Raw genomic sequence first — 25,606 nt, 5'->3', positions numbered from 1 at the left:
GCAGCAGGATCAAGACCATAGTACACTTGCTTATACCCAACTTCATAATGCAATATTGGCTCCCAAAAGAACAAACCACCATGGTGTAATACTAAGTTGAACTTGTCCACTATATAAAAAAAAAAATAGTCAATAAATTATTACATTATAATAAAAGTATATGAGAATCAATATACAATTTCAATCCAAATTTCGATCTGAATATACAATTACAATTTCAATTTCAATATATAATACAAATCCCCAAAAATTTTGACCTAAGTAAACATACACAAAAGAGAAGGGAATAACTTTGATTATAAAAATACTTACTAAGACAAAAGAGGGATGAAGCTTTACTCTCTGTTTTTCGTTCGACACTTTACTCTCTTTACTCTCTGTGTTTTTCGATTTTTTTGGGTAATTTTTTTTTTTTGGTTTGTTCGTAAGTAATTGGGTTATTAAGGCGCTAATTAGAGAAACTTAAGTCATGTGATTAGAGAAACCCATGTCTCCGTTAGAGAAATTTGACAGATTTGGATGGAAAATGGATGGAGGTACTAAATTACACAAAATTAAAAGTTCATGGTACTAATAGGCGAGAAACAAAGTGTAGGTACCATATAGGAAAAAAAAGTGAAAGTTTGTGGTACTAAATAGTAATAAACTCAAGTTTAGAACATTGTATGCACCTAAAATCTCAATCTCTCAATAGTTCTCTCTTTTTCTCACTTCCTTCTCTCTCATTCTCTCTCTCAGTGTCTTTGTTCCCCCTTTCTCTAATGCGGCCTCTTCTCTTCTATCTCCATCCTCTTCTTTTTATACCCCTTCCCCTTAGGATCTGGATCACCCATCTGTCCTCTCATCCGGTGGCTCCCCTTTCTACCGTACATATGCTACGTCCGCAGTCTAGGGTTCTGCGGTTATGTTTCCATGCTCCCCGGGTTATCTTCTTATGTTGCATTCCACTCTTTATCCCACTGACTTGGTCTCCTTCCCTTTATGGGGTCACCACACACTCTGTATATGGATCGTCCATCTGTCCTCTCATCATGTGGCTCCCCATCTCTGCCATACACATGCCACATCCGCAGTCTAGGGTTTCACGGTTATGTTTCCCTATTTCTCGGGTTATCTTATTACCCTGCATCCCCCTCTTTATCCCACTGACTTGGTCTCTTTCCCTTTATTGGGCCACCACAAATGCCCCTTCTCAACTCCGCGGTCCTATTAATGGACCCGGGGTCGAGAACCTTCACCGCCTCATTCTCTGTGCAGCCTAATATCCCCTCATCGGTTTGCGTGTGATGTTGATTGTAATCATCACACGTGTTTTCTGCCGCCCCTCGTACTTTGGGTTGACACGCGTTGCCTATTGGCTGGATCACTGGCCCGACCCCTCAATTTTCCCAACTCTCTGAAATTACCTTTTTATCCATCCTCTATTTAAACTCTTCCCCTTCTCCTTCCTTTCTCATTTTAACTCTCACACTCTTCCTTCGCTCCTCTACTGCTCTGCCACCTTTCTCCCCTCCGACCAACTTCCGACCTGCGTGCGCGTCCTCAATTCCTTCGGTGACTTCCTTTCCCTTCAAGCATTATCTTTGGGCTCTTCACTTCTCTACTTGCTTCTCTTGGCACGTTTTCTGAGCTTTCCTCTTTTTGTTTTAGTTTGCACTGTTACTTGAATTTATTCAAATTCTAGTGTCTGTTCCTCTCCTTTTCCAATGTCTGATTCTGAATCCGGTGACTCTATCTCTTCCTGGTCAGGTAAAGTAGCGTCTCCACCCCCTCCTAATGTCCCTACTGCGGTCCCATCCACCTCTGGCCACCCGATCTCTTTATTGCCGCCCCCTTCCGGTGCCGTAGACCTAATTTGGGCGCAATTAGGGTTGCCTATGGCATTCCACCCGACGTCATTTTAGAACACATGCCATCTGTCACCCACTACCCCCTCCTGGTTCCCCGATGTCCGGGGCACCTTGTAATCACTGTGGGTCAAATTGTCGCCGGTTTACGGTTGCCTCTCACTCTACTGGACGTCGAGGTATGTAATCATTTCAATATTCCCCCTTATCAAGGAATAGGGAATTTTTGGAGAGTTATGTATGCCGCGAACTCGTATAATAAGACCGGAGACCCTAAGATTACGAGCCGCGATATCTTCTCTCAATACTACATCAAGAAAAGTAGCAAAGATGTCGGTGTGGGGTACCAGTCCTTTTGTGTGCGGCCCCAGAAGCAATCCTTTCTACTCCGCGTCACAACCTCAGATAAAGTGTGGCATCACTACCCGTTGTACGTATCGGGGCAGTTTCTGTCTGCAGACCTTCCTTCTGATTTAACTCTTAACTATCTCGCCTTCATACCCCGCGGTGCGTATCTCTGTTCTTCCCTTCTAACTTGATGTATTGCCCCTGTTATCTCTAAACCGTGGTATCTCTCTGTTTTTCAGGTTGGCGGCCAGATTCCAAGTCCAGCATTTACTCCAGCATCTCGAGTCCTATTTTTCAACAGCTTTGCGACCTCAGCCCTGATCAAGCCGACCGCCTGGGTATTCATCCTACTACCGCTACCCCATTGCTACCAATCCCCGACCTACATAATATAGGCGGTTTCTCAGCTCCATTTTTTCGTCCTCGGCCACCCAAAGAGCATAAACCTCGAGCATCTCCTCCTCCAAAGAAAAGGTCTCACACTCACACCTCCCACCGCAATCGTCCCCGACCCTCCACACACTCCCCTGCCTCCCTTGAATTTAACGATCCTCCCACCTCCTCCGCTCCTAAAGACGTCCCTTCATTCCGCTCTATCTCCAATTGCGACGATCAATACACCTCTCCCCACTCCCCTCCTGAAGATATGGACGTTCACAAGCAAAAACTTTTTGACAGTGATACCGATGAAGATGAGGTGCAGGAGGTTCCCTCCACAGAGGTATGAGCACCTGCAGACCCCCCTCCATCCAAGAAACAGCGGACCTCAGCATCTTCAGAACCTACCCCTACCACTCAGTGGACCTCCACATCCGAAGAACCTGCCGCTACCACTTCATCCCTTCCCCCTGCTGCCTCTTTCCCTCGCACACATCGGTCTCGCAAAGAACCAATTCCTCCTACTACCCCGGCCTCTGAGCTCGCACCTGTAGATGACTTTTGTCCAATTTTCAATGTGTGCAATCACAGGGTGAATACCGTAGACTCCGCACTGGATAATGCGGTCGTGGCCTCCTCTCTCTTTTACAATGCGCACTTGCCTAAAGACATAGCGTATGCAGACGGTTCGTTTGATCAACACCGTACTTCACTGTATACCAACTGGGAGAGGGTACTTTTTTTTTTTTTTTTTTTTTTAAATCCCTCTTCCTCTTCGATCCTAGGTGAGCCTGGATGTCTCCTTCATGATCCGCGGCCTGTACAGTGCCAAAACCAAAGTGGCCTCCCTGGAAAAAGAGCTCAACGGCCCTAGTGGCCTAATATCTGCCTATGCCAGCCTTCAATCAGATCTAGCAGCTACCAATTTGGCCAAAGTCAAGGCCCAGGATGAGCTCCAGTCCACGGAGAGAGCTCACAAACAGTACATGGATAAGGTCAACGAACGTCTGAGCCATCAAAAGGAAGTGCTCCTCCAATAACATCAGCTCAGCCTAAATGCCCTCACTCAACAACATTAGGCAGCCGTGGACGCCCTCACCCAGAAGCAACAAGAGGCCTCCGCCATATCGCTGCAACAGCACCAGGCCGACATGACTGTACTCTGCGACCGCTTCAAGCTCCTAGCCGACAAGAGCGTAGCCAAGAAGATTCAAGAGGAGCATGAGAGACTCACACGGGAAGGTCGTCTTCTCCCTGAAAGGCCCGCCACCCCGGTGATCGAATCCCCAGAAGCCACGAAAGAAGATGTGTCATCCCAAGAAGTCCTTCGCAAACATCCAGTGATAGTCGAACCATTGATCCAAGCGACAGTCACTCCTGAGGCCACCGCGGCCTCCGTCGAGGAAGCTATTGAGGAGGTTCCCGCTGCCACTATCCAAGAAACTACTGATGTGATACCCACCAATGATTCCACCTCTGAAATGATTTAGAGATCTTCTTTATGTAATAAGATACTTCTACATTGTTTGCTACACTCCTCATTTTGCTACTATTTCTTTTAATGTGATATTTGATTTTTCCTATTGCGTAGTTGCCTCTTTATCTCTTGATTCTAACTACTTGTTTACATTGCAACCTATCTCCTTAGGTAGATTTCTAGGGCTCTACCTCTATCCCCTACTCTTTTTTATTATATCCGCTAGATATGCCTTCGACCAGTCCCCTTCTCTCCCCTTGGTTGGCGATGTTGCCTGATGTAGGCAACCCTACTTGCCCCAGGCATTGTGTGTATATTCTGTCTGAAAAGGACTCATCCCAATCTGATGTCTCTGTTGCCTCAGCCAGGAAGGGCTCATTCCCTCCGCCGTCTCTCTCCATGATTGGGCTCCATGCCCCATGTATAGATCGTATCTCCCATCCGAGAAGGGCTCATCCCGCTCCGTGGGCTCTGTACCTTCAGGAAGCTACTTGGGGCAACCCCTCTTGCCCCAAGTCTAGAGTCACCTCTGACGTTGTATCAGCGAAGGTCTCATCCCCTCCGCTGTCTCTCTCCATAGTTGGACTTCATGCCTCGTGTATAGATCGCATCTCTGGTCCGTGAAAAGCTCACCCCACTTTGCAGGCTCCGTAGCTTCAGGAAGCTACTTGGGGCAACTCATCTTGCCTCAGGTCTAGGGTCAACTCTGGCATTGTATCAGCAAAGGGCTCACCCCCTCTGCTATCTCTCCCCATGATTGGATTCCATGCCCTATGTATACGTCACATCTCTCGTCCGCGAAAGGCTCATCCCACTTCACGGGCTCCGTAGCTTTAGGAGACTACTTGGGGCAACTCATCTTGCCCCAGGTCTAGAGTCATTTTTGGCATTGTACTAGCGAAGGGCTCATCCCCTCCGCTGTCTCTCCCCATGATTTGATTCCATACCCCATGTATAGATCGTATCTCTCGTCTGCGAAGGGCTCATCCCACTTTGCGGGCTCTGTATCTTCAGGAGACTGCTTGGGGCAACTCATCTTGCCCCAGGTTTAGAGTCATCTCTGGCATTGTATCAGCAAAGGGCTCATCCCCTCTGCTATCTCTCCCCATGATTGGATTTCATGCCCTATGTATAGGTCGCATCTCTCGTCCACGAAGGGCTTATCCCGCTTCGTGGGCACGATCAGGTCGTGAAGCCTGCTGGAACAACTCATCTTGTTCTAGGCTTGCTCCAGCTTTAGCATCAGCGAAGGGCTCATCCCCTTCGCTGCATCTCCTTCTGGTAGGCGTGGAAGCCTGATGTGGTCACTCTTCTTGCCCCATGTGTCTTTTGCATCTCTGATCCGCGGAGGGCTCATCCCACTATGCGGGCACGATTAGGCCGTGAAGCCTGCCGGACCAACTCATCTTGTTCCAGGCTCGCTCTAACTCTAGCATCAGCGAAGGGCTCATACCCTTTGCTGCCTCTCCCTCTGATAGGCGTGGAAGCCTGCTGGGATCACTCTCCTTGCCCCATGTGTCTTTTGCATCTCTGATCCGCGGAGGGCTCATCCCACTTCGTGGGCTCGATCAGGTCGTGGAGCCTGCTGGAATAACTTATCTTGTTCCAGGCTTGCTCCAGCTCTAGCATCAGCGAAGGGCTCATCCCCTTCGCTGCATTTCCCTCTGGTAGGCTTGGAAGCCTGATAGGGTCACTCTCCTTGCCGCATGTGTCTCTTGTATATCTTGTCTGCGACTCACATTCTCATTTGGACATCATACATAACAAGCAAATTTCCTTTCACAAAAGTGCTGTGGTTTTATATATTTACGAACAGCTCCAGCCCTCTGCGCTGGATCTTTCTTACATTGTTTTATAACTTTATTACATTCAATTGTAAAAAAAAATTCAACATTCTTACATTCCAAGGCTTTCTATCAGTTTGTCCTCCATCGTTCGTAGCTTGTAAGTACCAGACCCTTCTACTTCCACCACAGTGTACGGCCCTTCCCAGTTTGGACCCAACTTCCCATCCTTTTCTTTCTTTGTGCTTGGGGTAACCCTGTGGAGCACCAACTCTCCTACCTTGAATTGTCGCGGCCTGACCCGCTTGTTGTATTGCCTCTGTAATCGCCTGTGATATTCTTCCAATCGAATGCGAGCTGAGTCTCTTCTCTCCTCTACCAAATTCAAATCCCCTGCCAAGATGCGCCAATTCGATCCCTCCTCCATGGCCTTGGTTCTCATAGTAGCTGCCACCATCTCTGAAGGAAACACCACCTCGACGCCATAGGCTAAGGCGAATGGGGTCTCCTTGTTGATTGTCCGAGGCGTGGTTCGCTAAGCCCACAAAACATGGTTCAACTCATCTGCCCACGCGCCTTTCTTGTCTTTGAACTTCCTTTTCAGGTTGTTCATTATCATTTTGTTGGAAGATTCTGCCTGTCTGTTACCCTCGGGGTTGTAGGGGGCAGAGAACCCTTGTTTCACCTTGTATGCCTGCAGAAATTCAGTCACCTTTGCTCTCGTGAACTGTGTCCCATTGTCTGTAATGATTGCATATGGCAACCCAAATCGGCATATGATGTTCTCCCATAGAAATTTAATCACCTGCGTCTCCTTCACCTATTGCAATGGTACGGCTTCTATCCATTTGGTGAAGTAGTCCGTGGCCGCCAACATATACCTCCTTTTGCCGCTAGCCATGGGCAATGGTCCCACGATATCCATTGCCCACATGGCGAAAGGCCACGGACTTGAAACATTGTGTAAAGGTTCCATGGGTGAGAATATCAACTGTGAAAATCTCTGACACTTGTCACACTTCTTAGCGAATTCCACTACATTCCGTTTCATGTGGGGCCAGAAATAGCCTTGTGTCAATAATCGGTGTGCCGTAGTTCTCCCAGTAGAATGGCTCCCACAGTCCCCTTCATGTAATTCTGCAAGCACCTCTAAAGCTAACCGAGGCCCTAGGCATTTCAATAATGGCCCATTGAAGTTCTTTTGGTATAGCTCACCTTCCAATAAAACGTATTTCTGAGAAGCCTGTTCTAACCTTCTTCTTTCTTTCTTATCAGCCACTTCCTTTCCCTCTAAAAAATGTTTAATGGGACCCATCCATCCCCCTTATTCTTCTGTAATCTGACACACCTCTATCACCTCCTCTGTGCTTGGCCTCTCCAGTCTTCCTACCCTTATCTTTCTTTCCTCAGACCCAGGTATGGCCACAGCCATGTACGCCAGGGCGTCCGCATGTTTATTCTCCCCACGCCCCAAGTGTACAAATTTGAGCTTCACAAACCTGCTGGACCTTTCGTGCAACACCTTCAAATACCTAGCCATTCACGGACATCGTGCAGCGAATCCCCCATTAGCCTGACACACCACTAGATTAGAATCGAAATACACGGTCAATTCCCTCACCCCCAAGTCCTCAGCCATTTTCAATCCCGCTATCATTGCCTCATACTCTGCTTCGTTACTTGATGCCGCGAACCCTAGTTTCATGGTTTGTTATATCCGGTTATTCTCAGGCATGACCAACACAACTCATATGCCGCTGTATGCATCCGTGGCGGATCCATCTGTGAATACTCTCCACCCATTCCTCTTATCCCAGGGGTCTAGTAGGTCGGGCTCCCCCTCTCTCTCTGGTTCCATGACCATCTCTTTGCCCCAAGTGGGATCTTCTGCGGGGAACTCAGCCAGAAACTCCGCTACCGCCTGTGCCTTCTCCGCGGTTCTTATCTGATATTGTATCTCGTACGAACTAAGCATCAATGCCCATTTCAACATTCTCCCTGACTTCTCTGTTCTTAAAGCTTGTTTGAGAGGCAAGTTAGTCACCACCACCACCGAGTGTGACTCGAAGTACGGTTTCGGCTTTAGAGCCGAGAAAATTAATGCAAGGGCATACCTCTCAATTCTACTATACTGCGTTTTTGGATCCAACAATATTTTGCTTTGAAAATACACCGACTTCTCTATTCTGTCGACTAGCCGGACAAGAACTGAACTAACTGCGTACTCGGTGGCCCCTATATACAAGTACAACTTCTCCCCCTGCTCTGGTCGAGATAGCAAGGGAGCCTTACCCAAATACCTCTTCAACTCTTGAAACGCCTCCTCACATTCTGACATCCACAAGAAATTTGGGGTGTTTCTCAGTAACCAATACAGCGGTCTACATTTATCAGATGATTTGGAAATGAACATATTCAACGCCGCAACCTTACCTGCCAACCACTGCACTTCCTTGACATTTTGCGGTGACGGCATCTCCACCAGAGCTCTTATCTGTTCCGGATTAGCCTCTATTCCCCGCTGAGTAACAATGTAGCCCAAGAACTTTCCTGTGGTCACTCCGAATGTGCATTTCTCCGGGTTCAGCTTCAAATTGTACTTTCACAGTATCCCGAATGTCTCTCTTAATCCCTCTAAATGCTCCTCCTCCGACATGCTTTTCTCCACCATGTCATCTATGTAAATTTCAATCCTCTTCTGAATCTTGCTTTCAAACATTTTCTTCCCCAGACGCTGGAAAGTGGCCCCAGCATTCTTTAATCCAAATGGCATCCTGGTATAGCAATATGTGCTGCCTTCTACAATAAATGATGTCTTCTCCTGGTCCGGTCCGTACATCGCGATTTGGTTATACCCCATAGATGCATCCATGAACGAAAATATTTTGAATCCTGCTGTCCTATCCACCAATTCATCCACCCGCGGCATGGGATAGCTATCTTTCGAGCACTCCACATTCACATCTGTAAAATCGACACACATACGCACCTTGCCATTCTTTTTTGGTACTGCGACCATATTGGACAACTAATCTGTGAACTCCACTTCTCATATTATTCCGGCTCCTTTCAACCTCGCCACCTCCTCGCGAATGCCCTCCGTATATTTCGGTCTAATGCTCCACATCCTTTGCCTCACCGGCTTGGCATCCTCTTTCATGTGTAGCCAATGACACGCGAACTCCGGATCTAACCCCGTACTAACCCCGTAACATCCTCAATCGCCCACACAAATACGTCTTTGTTTTCTGACAAGAATTGTATTAACTTACTTTTCCATTCCTCCGGCAAGCTGGACCCTACCACGGTAAACCTCTCTTCCTCCCCTTCTCCAATATTCACTACTTCAATCTCGTCCAGTGTCTTTGGACCCACAATTGCCTCCTCCTCCCCCTCCACTGAGGTGCACTGTAATTGCTATGTCTGCCTCTTCCTAGGATTCGATTTCTCTTCTTCAGGTCCGTGGATCAACCGTTTCACTGTACCTCTGTGACTGTTCTTGGCCATCACCTGATCTCCGCGAACTTCATACATACCCGTTGGGGTGGGAAACCGTATCACTTGATAGTATGTTGACGGAACTGCCTTCATTTCATGAATCCACCGCCTCCCTAAAATTGCGTTGTACTGAGAAGAAGAATCTACCACCATAAATTGCGCAAATACCGTCACTGGTCTTGTGGTTATAAGTAGTAAGAGTTCTCCCATAGGCTCCATCATACTCCCATTGAACCCGTATAAATTAGTTCGCGGAGGCTTCAATTGTCTAAGATCAATCCCCATTTCTTCCAAATAAGCTCCTTTAAACAACAAGTCCACTACACTACCACAATCGATCAACACCCTCTTCACTAGGTAGTTGCCCATTGCTACTGTGATGACCAACGCATCCTCATGGGGAGAATCCACAGCCCCTAAGTCTGCACTATTAAAGACGATCCTGTCTCTGTCCTCCACTACCCCTACTCTCGGTCGCGGTCTGTCTGTCCCATCATTGATCTGCCGGATGCTCACGGTTCTTCTCACCCAGTCTCTATGAGCATTATGATTTAGTACCTCTCCACTGAAAATCACATTAATAGTTCCTAGTATACGATCCTGGCGCGACATACGCTCCTCATTCTGTGCTCCCCTTACAAACTCTCTCATCCTCCCTTTTTCCACCAATCGTTGAACTATCCACTTTAGTGCATAATAGTTGTCGGTCTCATGATTGTGTATCTGGTGATAGGCGCAGAAAGGTTTATCAGGTAGTTCTCCTGGGGTGTTCCGCGACCCTTCATATCCCTGCAGGTTCTTAATCAACGACAATATTTCGCTTAGGGGTCTATTCAGCGGCATCACTTCTATCTCGCGGTATGGCTTCCTTTCTCTATTTTCCCTTCGAATCCCCTCTCGGCTTCTCTCTGCCCTTGGTGGGTATCCGCGGTACCCACCGCTTTCCTTTTCGATCGCCCCCAACTTTCGGTGTTCCCTGTCTTTCCCCAACGATAACACTGCTTTCCTTAACCTCTTAGACTCCTTCTGTATATTGTCCTTATACCTGATATACTTTTCCACTCGCGAATATAGTTCATGCAAGGTTGCAATCTCGTTCTTCGCCACCGACTGGTGTACTCCTATTCCTGGCCACATCCCTCTTTCAAATGCGATCACTGTGGTTCTCTCATCCCGATTCTCAACCTTCAATGTCTCAACCTTGAATCGACATAGATATTCCCTCACTAACTCCGCTGACCTTTGTCGAACATTGAATAGTGCTGCGATATCCACCACACGCTTTTTCTGGTGTACAAAGTGATCTATAAATGCCTGTTCCAATTCTTGGAAATTTCTTATGCTTCCCACTGGTAACCAGTAATACCAGTCTGACGCCCCTCCTTTTAGACTAGCCGGGAACATCATACACTACAGTCCGTCATATCGAGACTCTTGTCACAGTGGCATCTGCTGTCAGAAATGATGGATGTGATCCGCTGGGTCTCCTTTACCATCGTACCTCTCGAACCTAGGCTGGTTGAAACGCTTTGGGACCTCCGAAGCCCAGATGTCGTCTGCTAATGGGTTGCGGTTTAGCTCGACCATCACTTGACTAGCGGCTCCCCCACGACCCTTCGTCTGCTGCCGGTTCGCTTCCCTATCATTATCTGTCATCTCTTGCACCTATTCGATTGTCAAGCCGGTCACTGGATTTTCAACGAGATTCGACCCATCCTCTTCCTCATCAGAGTCCTCACTTGCCTCTCTACCTACTTCTTCCTCTTCCCTTTCCTTCTCTCTTCTCAACTCGTCATTCTCCTCTCTTAACCTCCCGATCTCTTCTCTCATAAGCCGCGTCTCTTCTGTTTTCTGCTCCTCTCTTCTATCTCCTTCTTCATCAATCACCGCCTTTGGCATCGGTTCCTGCACCGCCACCCTCTTCGGTCTACCTACCTATTTCTTAGGTGCCATTTCTAACTTGCTTTTATCTCTCCCCACAGACAGTGCTAAATGTATGAACCCAAAATCTCAATCTCTTAATAGTTCTCTCTTTTTCTCTCTTCCTTCTCTCTCTCAGTGTCTTTGTTCTCCCTTTCTCTAATGTGGCCTCTTCTTTTCTATATCCATCCTCTTTTTTTTTATACCCCTTCTCCTTAGGATCTGGATCGCCCATCTGTCCTCTCATCCGGTGGCTCCCCTTTCTGCCGTACATATGTCACGTCCGCGGTTATATTTCCTTGCTCCCCGGGTTATCTTCTTATGCTGCATTCCACTCTTTGTCTCGCTGACTTGGCCTCCTTCCCTTTATGTGGTCACCACACTCTGTATCTGGATCGTCCATCTGTCCTCTCATCATGTGGCTCCCCATCTCTACCGTATACATGCCATATCCGCGGTCTAGGATTTCACGGTTATGTTTTCCTATTTCTCGGGGTATCTTATTACCCTGCATCCCCCTCTTTATCCTGCTGATTTGGTCTCCTTCATTTTATTGGGCCACCACAAACATCATACTCAAAGCTATAAGTGGCATTGGCATATACCTCTCTGCTGCGTTTTATTAGGACCTCTCCTTTTTCCCTTGGCTCTAATATCACAAGATTCTTGAATTCAGTTTAGACAACATTTCTGAGTTGCGTCTAACTATTTTCCCAATGTGCAAAATTAAAGTTTCATCATAGATTGTAAAGGACTCTTCTACCAACAGATATGTTGCATCAAGGTTTCTTTTGTTAACAGTGATGCTCGGAGTCTCGAACTTGTTCAACGCAACCAAATATGTCCAAAGATCGAAGTTGGCTAATAAACACAGCTTAAATTCTTCCCCTAATTCTCAGATGTTCTGATCTTCAAGATTTCAACAACATACTTTTACTGTACCAAACACCACTGGCTGCCTTAAGAACAGAAATCTTGATTGATGAAATGAAGTTTACAAAATACAACCTAAGAGTATGACTCCCATGAGACTATGAGAGTAGGTTTTGAATGTTCTAAATTGAGGCACCCCTTGTAAGCTGCTATGCGTTCAATGCACTCCACCAATAAAAAGAAAGTGTCTAGAACACGTGAAACAACAATGTTTACAGGGATGCTATAGGGATGTCAACACGAGATTGAGTTCAATTGCGCTGAATGTACGCGAATTTCTTCAGTGCTATCTGTTCTTCATAAAAATTCTACTTAATTAACAAATAAGTCGAATCAGATATTAAGCAGTGATCTATACGACATAACCAGGAGGCCAGTAATGTCAAATAAATCAGAAACGGGTACATTTAAGAAATCGCCTCCTACTACACAATGTTAACTAAAATATTTGGGTCGTTTTCTTTTCAACTTTTCATTTCTAATTCGCTAATTATCCTCATTTAGCTAAAAGATTTCACTCATATACGTGCGGACACTTGCTATGCAAAGGATTAAACAACAAAACTCTCTAGTTACCATAGTGATGTAGAAGAACTTGAGAAATAACTGTAGCATCAATTAGTCCTGTTAAGGCTATGATTTATTTAGCTCATTTACACCTTCCTAATTCTCCGTATCCCAAACTCTGACAGTAAGAGATTCCTAATTCTCCGTATCCCAAACTCTGACAGTAAGAGATACAGGGTAGGAGAATTGTTCTACATCTCTGACCCAAATCTAAAGAGAACTAAAAAATTATATTTTCATCACTATAAGTTCGTGTATCTCAGTAAAATCTCATCAACACACATAACTTCGAGTCTTCAACTAGATATCGGCTAGTAGGCTAGTAGCCCAGTACCAATTTTGGAACAAATACTCCTGATCCACCATATGAATACAATCCTTCATTCACCACACACAAATTGTATATATCACTAAGGAATGACAGAAAATACAATTATTATTAACAAGTAACGTCAAGTCGTCAACCAGCTTGAATTGACATGAATCTTTTTGGCGGGAAAGATCTTTTCACCGTCCATGACATGGACTGAACAACCTGAAAAGCAAGGTAAAACCAAAACAAGAACTGCCTCAACAGCCATATGGACCAACACCCGCTAGAAATCTTGATCACGTACGTTGCCGGTTGCTCCTCTGGTAAACCAGTTTAAAATATTTCATCTGACTTCCTGAGTTTACTTTTATAGCAACCACTGCTTCTAAATGCAACCAGTGAAAAACTAATCTAGTCATGGAAGAATTGAACTTCTTTTAAATTACAACCCAAACAAATACTTCAATCACAAATAATGGCGGTTAGACCATTAGGAACATGAATATCCATATTACTTCCTCTACACTGGAAATACAGAACCCAAACTAAAGGGAGGCAATACCTCTCCGTTCCTAAGAAGAAGCAAGTCAAAACCTGTAATTGTATCAGTCTAACCTAAAATTGAATTTTCCAGAACTCTGTCAAAAGTCGTGTTCTACTATAATGTATGAATATAAACAACTTTCAGCTAACGCAGGGGATTGCACATTCTAGAGATTTTGCTGCCCACACATCTTAGAAATCTTTATCGTATTGCGCATCTGCAAGTTCAGACAGATTCAAAGACTTCAGCTCACTTCAGTGTTCAGATTTTGTCTCAAAAAGCACATAGTAGTTTCACGTATGAAGCTTGACAAAGGCAGGGGAGTTGCAGATTCTAGAGATTTTGCCTAGTGCCTAGTCTGCAGAGCAGTAAAAAGCATGTCAAATCAAGATTGGAGTCACCTAAGCAAGAATAGATCTATCCTGCACTGTGACAAGCATATGGTATTATTTTTTGGTGATGTTACTACCATTATCATAATTGTTGTTACTGGTACTGGTGTCCAATTGACTCTTACAGAGTGTACACTTCTGGCACAAACACAAAGTGGACAGATCAACATATCAACCAGGCAAACACTATATGTCTGCATTTACTTTTACAAGTCATTTCACTTGTCTTCAAAGAAACTCTATATCCTCCAAACTTCTTTACCCTTTGTAGTTTGTATAAAAACCAATTCAATCCCTTCGTCTAGAAAGATACGTCAATAACGTGGTTGTTAACCTCACTATGACATCACATACCTAACATAAATCATAGGTAGTCCCAAGCATAACACACAAAATCGACGGATTCGACGCTATAGGGTACAACCAATTTAGCTGAACACTTTCTGCAAATATTATTTTATAAACCTCAGACCTCAGTGCTCAATGTTTTTTGTTCTGACAATCTCATTCTCTATCTGCAGTCTTTCAATTCTGCATCTGTTTTATTGCTAATTCTCACCTCTCCCAACAAATTGTAACCCTCAAAAGCCCAAAATAAACTGCAGCAACAAGCTTATCTTCTCTTACAGCCAATTTCATAAGAAACCTAGATGGTTGTTTCCACCCATGACTGACGGATGAAGTAACACCAAACCTCCTAGGTGAATACGAGTATGCCTAATCGATTTCCCATCTGACAGAAGCAGCGGACAACAATAAAGAAAGACTATCTCATAATTAAACTATCAAAGACCAAAATCTCATCTTGTGTGACACATCATATAATGAAACAGACTTGATAAGGAACTTGTAAATGCAAAGAAAGGTGTTAGGAAAATTAGGGATCAGATTTACGCGAAGTGTAGCAAAGGAGAATGAACATACTGCAAAGCAGAAGGTAGAAGAGAATCTCCCGTTCTTGCCTATAATTCAATCAACAATCACTGCTCAGTCTCAAACAAAAAAAAAAAAAAAAAAAAAAAGGAAGAGAATCTCCCGGCCTAAATTCAATCCCAGCCACCCAAAAAGAGCCACCCAAAGAGTGCAGCAATACTCGCAAGATAACCCTATGTTCCATGGCGTTGGGAATGCCTAAATCCCACACGAGATGCTCATTCTGTAACCACATGATGTCTAATGGTGTCATTTGTAAGGACTGAGATAGCATAGAGTTTCAAGATTTCAAAAACAAATATCTCTCCACCAACCATATTCACCCATAATCTAATTCTAGCATTATCCCCTAACCAATCCTAACATCTCTCTTGAAGTTCACAAAACATCCTCCACAATTCCAACTCTCCAACTCTCCAAATGGTGCCAATGCTGCTCTTACCCACAAGAATTTTTTTGGTAATCCTCTTAGTCGTTCTTGCCACACTATTAGTTCTAGCAAGGACATTGCCGACACCCCAAACAATGCCCTCTAGGGCCAGTACATCTACATGGCTTTCGTACTCTATTTCTAAAACATTTCTCTAGTAAACAAATTAAATGAACAGCATCATGCATTCTAAACAACAATCAATACGCCAGCATAAAATCTAAATGTCAAGAATATCAATAAAAAAACAAAACAAAACTTCAATAACAACTTAACCACAAAACCAAATATTCAGAACCATCCAAATTTTATACACAAACGTTACAACAATGTAAACTCATATTACTTGAACAAATTCAAGGAGGACTAGTTACTCTCCTCATAATAATCCTAGTCATTTTCAAACCAAACAAACTAACATTATTCGCACTAACAAAACTGGATTGTCTAAACAACTTTATAACATCACTGAAATCATCATCACAACAATCTTCAATAACAATAACACAAACACCACCCACTCTAACTGTCCTTTCCAACTCAGAAACAAATCTAAAAGGAAACAATGCTTGAGCGAAACGACAAGTAAACCCAAAATCAAAAACCCCATCAAAAAATGGAAGGTTATGTGGATCAGCTCTACTAACTAAAGGTGGTGAATCAATTAATTCAATACCAGTAACATCAATTAAACCAATTTCCGATAATGCCATTACTTCTTGACCCGGACCAGCTGATACACATACTACTTTTGATTGGTTATTTAGGTATCCTAAAGTTTGGAATTCGGTAAAGAGTTGTGTGAATGAATTGACTTTTTTTCTCCAGTCGTGGGTTGACCAGATTCTTTTGTTCTTTTTTTCGATGGAGACTAGTTCACGGTGGGTTGAGTCGCAGGAGGATTTTGGGAAATGGATTTGGGAATTGGTGAGACATGTTTCTGGGGTTTGTGAGAGGAGGTAAATTAATGTGATGGTTGCAATTGTGAGGGATGCACATGATAGACGGTTTAGCAGAGACTGTATATGTTTCTCCATGTATATTTATTTTCTCGGTTTCCTTATTTTCTATCCAAGACAAAGTTTTGTTTTCCATAACACTTGCCTTATTTACCCCTGCCAAAACTCAAAATTCCACTGAAATGTGTCTGACAAGTTTGTTTTTATGAATCAACTGTGCCTTTTAAAACCATGCATATTATGAATTATGACGGATAACAAAATCTTTTTCCAATTGCTTCCTGCTGTTCTATGATTCTTACATCTAGATGTGAAGAATAAGGACTATAGCTTTAGATGCGTGTTTCTTTGTGATTAAAGAGCTGACCCTGTCTTTATTGGTCTGCACGTAGTTGCAATGTGCATTTTCTCCATTTTAGAGATCAATGTATTAATGGGGGGATAATACCCTGCAAGTACCCCCACTTATCAGCAAAGTGGATCTAAAATACAAGAGCGGGAGGCATGAAAGACGATAGAGTGGCCCTCCTACTGAGTGGAGAAGACCCAAACAGATTCAGCCTCTGGATGAGGTAAACAGAGTACATTGTACATATATGCACTTATGTTTGGGATCCCTCTATGTTTCAATTCTTGGTTCGAAACTTATACTGCCATTTGTTTATTTAGGATCTACTGTTTCAGTTTATCTCCTCTAGAGGTCCTGGAGTGATAAGTCTACCATTCTGGTTAGTCTAAGTTTTTAAGTGATTAGATTCTCGTTCCACATGGCTAATTTATAGCGAAAAGATGCTTTCTTTGTTATCTTGTTAAACGACCTACCAGCTTATGCATCTCTCGTAAGGAAAGCAAAGTAGTTAAAGAAGAATATAAAAAAATGTTTTATTTTGATCTTATTTGAATGTTTTCTTTTCTCCTATAAGATATCCTTGGTGTGTTTGTTAAATTTTAACTCGTGGAAAGGAAAGGAAATAAAATGGGTGGTCCACTATGGAATGTAATGGAATGGAAAAGAAATAATTTTAAATGGTATGTGTTTGGTAAACTGGGGAAAGGAATAATCATGTTTGTTTGCAAAAGCTATGGAAAGGAATAATTGTATTGTTGAGTGGAGTGTATTAGTAGTAAGTCCCTATCTATCTATTTCCTTTCCTTTCCTTTCCACAAAATTTTCAGGGGTCACTACACCAGAATTCTGGAAATAGGACACACTCTAAGGACTATATACCCCGTCTCAAATTAAGAATGAGAAATGCCGTCCTAAATTGTTTGGACCTTGTCGTATTTGTTGTTTAGGTTAACTAAGGCTGACTACTGAGGACATTAGTTATCGTCCCAAATTAGAGACGAGATTTATTGTCTTTCCCATTTTTCGTGACCGTCGTAGATGAATTTTTCGGAGGAAAGTGAGCCCAATATGTCACTATCCCGCTTCAATATATTTTTTTTTTCAAGAACCCTAACCCTAGTGTAAGGAAATTGAGGGGCTTTGGTGGGAGGGCTACTGAAGTAAAGCTTTGGCGGAGTGATTTAACAAAGGAGAGCTTCAAGTCTCTCTCAAATCGGTAAGAGCTACATCTCTCTCTCAAGTGTTCACTCAACTTCTTCCCTTCCTCACTTCCTTCACTCCAAAACTCTCGTTCCTTCCATTTCTCACTCTCTCACAACAAAACCCTTTCCTTGAATCTTACTTCTTCACAAAAGCATTTTCGGTTTCACCCAGTTCTTCCCATCAAACTTTCTCCACCTCAAAACACCCCTTCTTTCAATCGTTTTTGCAGCTAAAGGTTATAAAATGAAAACACACAAGGTAAAGTATGTTTTTTTCATGATTTGAGCTCATATTATGACTGCCCATTGTGTTTAATCCTATGTTTGTGTTGAAAATGAAGGGTTTTTTTTAGTTGGTTTTGGATTTTTTAGGCTTCTGCTGCGGTTTTGTGACGGTAATTGGAAGATAGTGAGAAGGAGAGCTCAAAAAAAGATTTGCTTGCTAAAAAGAATGCTAAGAGGAGAAATCGATTGTCGAAAATGGTGAGTTTTCTTGAATGCTTTCATTTTAGTATGGGTTGAATTGTTGAAATGTGAAGAAATGATACATAGACACATGCATTGTATGAGTGTTTGCTATGATGAAACTTGAATTGTCGGAAATGGTGGAGATTATTGAATGGTTGAGTTCTAATATGTGTTGACGGACCGTCGGTTTACAACGTGATACAAAGAGAAATACAATGTTACAGTTGATTCTTTTAAGAAGAACTGTATTGATTGGTTCCGAGGCGTTCTTTGGTTCGCGAGAGATCATCAATAATTCAGTTAGGTTGTGATATGGAAGATGAGTGCGTTTGAGATTTTTGGAGAGAGAGATAAGCTAGAGATTTGAGAGAATTTGATTTATTTTGAGAGAGATTTGAGCAAAATGTACACATTGGGAGTTTTTTTTTGTCTATTTTGTTTTCTAAGACGATCCATTTGGCCGACACAACATTTTAACCCCTACTTTATTCTTCTCCACCTTGCAATTTACAGATTTAATGGTCGATGAGATTTTTGCTTAGCTTAGGATTTTGTGGTTTGCAAAAATGGAAAATATTGGAAAAAACAGAGATAATTCCTATTTGTTGTGTTTTTTTTCCTAATTAGCTTCTCGAGAGAGAGTTTGTGTATATTTTATTTTCTTTCTTTTTATGGAACTTTTCTAATGTTCATTGAGAAAACTATTGTTTAGATGTATGTGAAAAGTTTAGAATAGAGAAAAGTTTGTGTTGTATACTCAAATCGGTATGGGCTCATCTCTCTCTAAAGTTTTGGTATTCCCCTCTCTCTATCATCAATTTTCGTGGCTTTTTTTTTTCAGGACCTCAATTTCTAAACCCCAATTTCCAGTCTAGGGTTTCATATATATATATTATGATGTTTACTTTATTTTCAGCTTGCAAGGCTAGAGGGTCTGCTCTACGTGTTCACTTCAAGGTAACTTTTTTTTTTTGTTCTTTCCTAATTTTAGATATGTTATTATTCTTTTGTGGATAGATTAATGAGGATTAACTTAAAACTAGTATCCGGTTGTACATGAAATGAAAACTTGGAAAGACGAAGTGTTTTTTTAAGATATTGATTTTCAAGAAATACCTAATACAAATTTGAAAATGACGTTGTGGACTCGAGGGAGCTCCCTGTTGTTGAAAAAAAAGTGAATAAACTCCTTCATTAATTTGTCGACACAGTTTTGGGCTCTCTCTACTCTTCCTTGAGATATATGATTTGGCGCCTCAATATAGTAATCGTTGTTTTTCCCACGGGCCGCTGATGGGTTGGGTCGATGGGTTTAATCATTCTTTTGTTGAGTGTGGTCAACCATAACAACATAGGCACGCCATGCATGATAGGTGTAATGGAGAAAGGCTAAATAGTCAAGAACAAGTTTTTACATGCTCAAGTGAGTATGCTAATTGTTAGAGAGAAGTTTGAATATCCACTTATCTAGAAAAGGGGAGGTGGGATAGGGTGGCCCGTTAGTACGTCCTTGTTCTCAAGGTGAGAATTTCTTTTGACAGGGTGAACCTTCTGTCCCTCCTTCAGCCTCCCTTTGCACTCAAGACATTGTCACTTGTCAAAACAGCTAGCTAAGCCGCCAGGGACCCCACGACCGGGTTAAAACAATATCAAAGATTATTAAATTTATAAGTCACAAATTTTTTCTTCCTCAATATGTTAATCTTTTATTGGCTAAGAGAGCGGAGTTTCAATTATAGTGTTTCTCACTACATTGTAAAAGAGAAAATTTTCTACTGGGATCCATTTGATGAATCCTTCTCTAATAACGTGTTCTCATACGAGTCTCTATTGGCTTGGCTCGCCTAGCCCTCTCCATCAGTTGATGTGGGGCTTAAAGGTTTCAGATAGAGATGGTAATCTTACGATCGTGCGGTTCGGCATTTGGTATAGATTTTTATAAAGGTTACGGCTAGCACTCGAGCTCGGCTTGAGGAAGGGTCGCCACCGAATAAGGAGTCACTCAGAATGTTGCTTGGTGCATAAAGTTAAGGATAAAAACTTTTATAAACCTATAGTGGTGTCTTTGGTCAAACCTTGTTCGGCACAAGGTTTTGGGTTCGGGTTCGCGACCTTCACCGGGGAAAGGGGATTAAAAGGATGACTTCATGAGTGGCACTCACATCCTTCTCCCCTGCTTAGAAGGATTGAACCACGAGCTTTGCCTTTGTTTATGTTCTCCGGGATCAAGAAAATCCGAGTGATATCTTGAATTATACTTCCAATCTCCCAATGATATATGCCGGAAGTAGACGTTATAGCCAAGCTATTGGAACACGTAAAGCAATTAATCGTACCTTTGAAACAATTCGTTCTTGCAGCAATGCATTAGCAAACACGAGGGCTCAAATAACCGTGAAGTACGAACTAGTATGAAAGTTCGTGAATCGACTTCAGCCAATGCTACAACCGACGCCTCTCGAGATCTTGGGAGAAACATGTCCGTCTCAATGATCTATAAAATCCCCCGACGATCGACACAAGTTGTTGACATAATATTTTGTGATTCAGGGGACTTTTCTGACATCAAGAAATCTGAAATTTCAGGCTTGTTAACCGAAATTTGAACATCAGGAGTGACACATTTGTCCCTGGTCGACCAAAATTATCTAGAAGTAGCGATGTCAATGTAAGGATTGATCCTTCCCACGGTTCCAAAAAATCTAGAACTCTCTACTCTAGAAGTCTGTAATGTTCTTGGCAAACTGAAATCACTTTATGAAATGAATGATATCACCATTAGAACTCTCCTCAAAGAGTGGGTAGAAACTGTATAGGTAAGAATAAGTAATAGGATTTTTCATCAGGCTCTCATCCCCCTTTGCAGTTCCGTAATTCCCTTTTCACCAATCGCCTGTGTTTGTGCTGCCCAAACTCCACCAACAACAGCTTATTATATGAATTGTTAGTACTAAATTAAATGAGTAACAGAATTTCCTATCAAGTATCTGTTAGATTATAAGAGCCATTGGTTACTTGTATTTTGAGTAGGTCGATACATAATTTTAACGACAAAGCCTACTTTTCCTCGGTTAGAGCTTGATACAAATTATGTCACGTGAATGACATGAAATAAGTTATACATGGAGGCATATTGTATAATGGTATGTGTCATTTTTATCACATGATTCCTGGACAAAATGTGTGTATCATCTCTCCTTTTCCGCTTTTTTTTTGTTGGCTAGGAAAACGTAATATGACGAGATTCGACCGGGTTGAGAATGTTACACTTTGTGTCTTTATTTTTCTTATGGACATACCTTGTGGGGAGGCTTCATTACTTATAACGAATAGTTCTCTAAACTTGTGAAGTTCAAGGTTGGTAGTGGGTTGAAAATCTTGTTTGAGATATAACGCTTGGAGATCGATCACCCAAGGGTGAGTAAGAACATGTGCATGAATAAGATACCAAAGGGGGTCTATATATGGGAGGTTGATACATTTTTTTTTTCTATCTTGGGTTCCGCTTCAATGATTGGGACATCCAAAATGGGATGCATCCACACAAATTAGCTCAAGGTTTGGTGCCCTTTTGGATACGAGAACTCAAGCTCTTCACATTTTAACGTTAAGAAGCGTGTTTAAATGTGGTTCAAGATTTTGTGGTTTGAGGTTTTACTTTTTAAAACTATAGAAATACTTTTAGAAAGTACAAAAATTTAATCTTTTCACATTTCTACCATTACCCTACCAACAAACAACTCACTAGCGCATCATCTTCCCACTCAAACTAGTAGTATACCATTCCCACCATCACCTATGCCATCACAATACCATCACTTGGCTGCTCAAACCAACACCATCATCACGAGTGGCACTTTTTCCACCCCACCACCAGAAAAGCTGCTACTCTACTACTCCCGTGACTTTGTCTACATCACCATTGACCAATCCCATTACCAACTCTTAACCATCGGCACCACCTATATACTACCACAACCACCATCATCATCACTGCCATTGAACTTCACCACTCTTGTCTAGTTGTCATAGTGGTTCTCTACTTCTCTTTAATCGTTAAAGTTGAAATGTGATTTCTCTATTGTATTTCATTAGTAATAAAGTTTCTCTTTTAATCAATCAAATGTAAGTGTAAAGACAAGAGAAAAGGATAAAAAAAGACAAAACAATCAAGAAACTCTCAATAAACTTTCCCTCCCTTACTAAACCATGAGATAGATGGAGTATATTCTTTCTACTCGTGTTTGTATATACATCCTTGACTGTAAAGCCTTTTGTTATACTTGGGATCAAATGCACAAAAAGTCTTTGTCCTTGTTTACTCTGTTGTTTGAATATGCCCCTCTTAAGGATTTTGTTGGGAATGAATTCATTATTGATTAATATATGGAGGCTTATTGATTCACTTATGGAATAAATAACAATTGCAGATTGTGTCTAAGAGTCTATCTGAACCAATTAGCTTCGCACAAGGACCTTGATAAAGATTCTTCTCCCTTTTATCATAAAGTCGTTAAGTTTTACTTGAGGGACTTTCAAAGCAGCTTGTGAACCAAGGTCATGTTCGGATGTGTTTGCTTGTGCTCTTGATCGGTAATTTTTTCCTAGCCACATCTTGGCTAAAAAGTTTGTTGATATCATTGATAAAAGTACTTTATTATTTGTATTTTGTAGTTTGATTGGTTGTGAAACTCCACTTCGAGAAAAGAGTTACTTACATGCTTATATGTAAGTTTGTAGATGATCCTTTTCCAGATCTAGATTCATACTGGATATCCTCACCACAATCGGCATATTCTTTTCCAGTGGGGTCCGGGCCGAACTGAAAGTTGCAGTTGAAAGAACTGGGGGCCTTGTCGTGTTGGCAGAAAGCTTTGGTCATTCTGTTTTCAAAGATTCTCTTAGACGTGTTTTCCAATCAAGTGACTATGACCTTGGTCTATCTTTCAAGTAAGGCTTGCTATAACTAATTCTCATCATCTAAGCTGCAAGTTTCTATGTAGTTTTATTTTATAGTAGGCACTTCTTGATCTGCATGCTTTCCCTTTCTCATTTCCAAGCCAATGTGCATTAGTTTATTCTAGAAATACTATGCAAGTGTGTGATTAGTCTGTGATTAGCTTTTGTTACTCAGTTTGCAATTCAATGCGTTATGTCGCTTGAAAGGAATACGGGGCATGCCGATGGTGTTGATAGACGCTTTATTTGGAATAGCTTGCCACACACTACACTTAAACAAATTTAATCGATCCGCTTATAGCTTGCTTGGAAAGTTGTTTTGTCGACTTTGTTGGTGTTTCTTTACATTCTATTTTCTCCCTACAGAGCCTCTTTATACTTTGTTGTATACAGAGGGCTGGGATTGTTTGTGTTTAATAATTAATTGTTTCGTTTAGACCTTTTATTTATGTGGTGACGTGGTTGCTAAGTGGACATGAATTTAGACTATGCATATTTATTAAGAAGCTTTGCACGTGGTTGTGATATGAGAATTTGGTACAAACTTCATAGTTGTTGCATGTGGTACTTGACTTAGAAAAGACATCTATAAGAGTATGGTTATCTTATGTAAAGGTACATCAACAACTAAGATATACCTGCGCAGTTTCGCCCATGTTAGGCTAGCTTTACCAAGAGAAGTTGGATCTTGGCGGCCAAAAAAGTTGGATATGGCCATAAGTAGTCTTGTACAATAACTTTCGGTTTCATTCGAAAGACGAAAATGAATTGAATGAAGTCAACTCTTGTGAACTCACTTCTCGTGTGGAGTGGCGCCGGATTGATAATGCTCTTGCCGTGTTGTTTTCCTCTATGTGGGCTAGCTCCTAGAAAACTCTAAAAGTCAAGCACCGTCATGAAAGGCTATGTGATTCACACGAAAGAACAAAATGTGCATGCAAAGATGATGAAGATAGGAATTTCAAATTGTTTTTTTCATTATGTTCTTATTCTTCTTTGTATACTTTGAAAGCCTAGTTGTTGGCAATCATAAGCTTGAAAAATATTGTAAATTGGAAATTATCAATGTATATATCAATTTTTTTGAATGTGTTGTTTTAGTATGTTGTTTGACTAATTGATTTTATCATCTGAGAAACCTTAAATCAGGTGGGGGTCTAGAAAAATAGATTCTACAAAAAAAAAAAAAAAAAAAAAAAATTAAAAAAAAATTACCTAAACTTGTACGACGGAAATGCTTGTCCTAAACTAAGGACACAAATTTACGACGGTTGGTAGAGTTCCAGTTTTGAAAATGTGGAAAACATATATACGACGGTTTTGAGTGTCTTATATTTAACGACGGCATAAACTGTCTCAAGCCCGTCGCAGTTCTAATTCAACTTACCACACTCATTCCCGTCGTTAATATTAACGACAGCCCTATTTGCGACGGAGACTGGAACACCATTTCCCGTCGTAAATCTCGATTTAAGACGGATTTAACCGTCGTTTTTGGCCATTTCTGGTGTAGTGGGTTAGCTAAGGACACAAAACCTTTTCCATTTGTTTCCATATGGAAAAGCCCATTTCCTTTCTATGGGTAAACAAACGCCTTAAAAACTATGGAAAAAGTGGACCACTCTTATTTTCCTTTCCTTTCCATAGTGTTTCCATCATAACAAACACACCCTAAGTCCCTAGCTATCTATTTCCTTTCCTTTCCTTTCCACAAACATTTCAGGGGTTAGCTAAGGACACAAAACCTTTTCCATTTCCATAATTTTGTTTCCATATGGAAAAGCCCATTTTCTTTCCATAGGTAAACAAACACCTTAAAAACTATAGAAAAGGTGGACCACTCTTATTTTCCCTTCCTTTCCATAGTGTTTCCATCATAACAAACACACCCTTAATTTCCAGTCTTATACATCATATATACCCATTGACTACATATGAATGTAACTGCAAGACATGAATTTTGACAGAAAATGATGTCAGAACCTAAATATATGAGATTGGATCGTCCAATTTATAACGTTTCTTCTTATTCTTGTGCCCAAACAGCAAACCTAGTGTGTATGGTGATACCTGGATTTATTTTGGTTCTTTCTGTGAACGCTATTCTCGTTTTGTTTTTGTTTTAGTTTATTTTCTTTAATTTTTTATGTTTTTTGGCTTGTCATTTTTTTGAACCTCTCTGTGGCGATAATAAGACTTTTGGCTCAGAAAAAAACACATGACATTTGGATATTGGAAGGTCTCCTTGGCCTACTCTAACTTCTACAAAGTCCTTATTAGCACCTGAATAAACACTCCATATAAA

General features: G+C 41.8%; 2 protein-coding genes across 2 annotated transcripts; both read right to left on the bottom strand.

The window, feature by feature from the left end:
- Window positions 1-9,251: 9,251 nt before the first annotated feature.
- On the bottom strand, window positions 9,252-10,736 carry LOC147504618 (uncharacterized). Its single transcript, XM_086605283.1, has one exon. It carries the CDS (start codon window positions 10,734-10,736, stop codon window positions 9,252-9,254), a length of 1,485 nt encoding a protein of 494 aa, XP_086461409.1.
- A 4,868-nt stretch (window positions 10,737-15,604) lies between these two features.
- On the bottom strand, window positions 15,605-16,443 carry LOC147504617 (uncharacterized). Its single transcript, XM_086604077.1, has one exon. It carries the CDS (start codon window positions 16,399-16,401, stop codon window positions 15,721-15,723), a length of 681 nt encoding a protein of 226 aa, XP_086460203.1. The 5' UTR covers window positions 16,402-16,443; the 3' UTR covers window positions 15,605-15,720.
- Between the last annotated feature and the right edge of the window lie 9,163 nt (window positions 16,444-25,606).

The sequence above is a fragment of the Coptis chinensis genome, chromosome 4 (assembly GCF_015680905.1).
Source record: "Coptis chinensis isolate HL-2020 chromosome 4, ASM1568090v1, whole genome shotgun sequence".
NCBI classification, from domain to species: domain Eukaryota; kingdom Viridiplantae; phylum Streptophyta; class Magnoliopsida; order Ranunculales; family Ranunculaceae; genus Coptis; species Coptis chinensis.
This window is presented reverse-complemented; position numbering and strand designations above follow the sequence as displayed.

Coding starts and splice junctions, on each gene's coding strand:
- LOC147504618 (XM_086605283.1), bottom strand. CDS start 10,736: ATGTTCCCGGCTAGTCTAAAAGGAGGGGCGTCAGACTGGTATTACTGG.
- LOC147504617 (XM_086604077.1), bottom strand. CDS start 16,401: ATGGAGAAACATATACAGTCTCTGCTAAACCGTCTATCATGTGCATCC.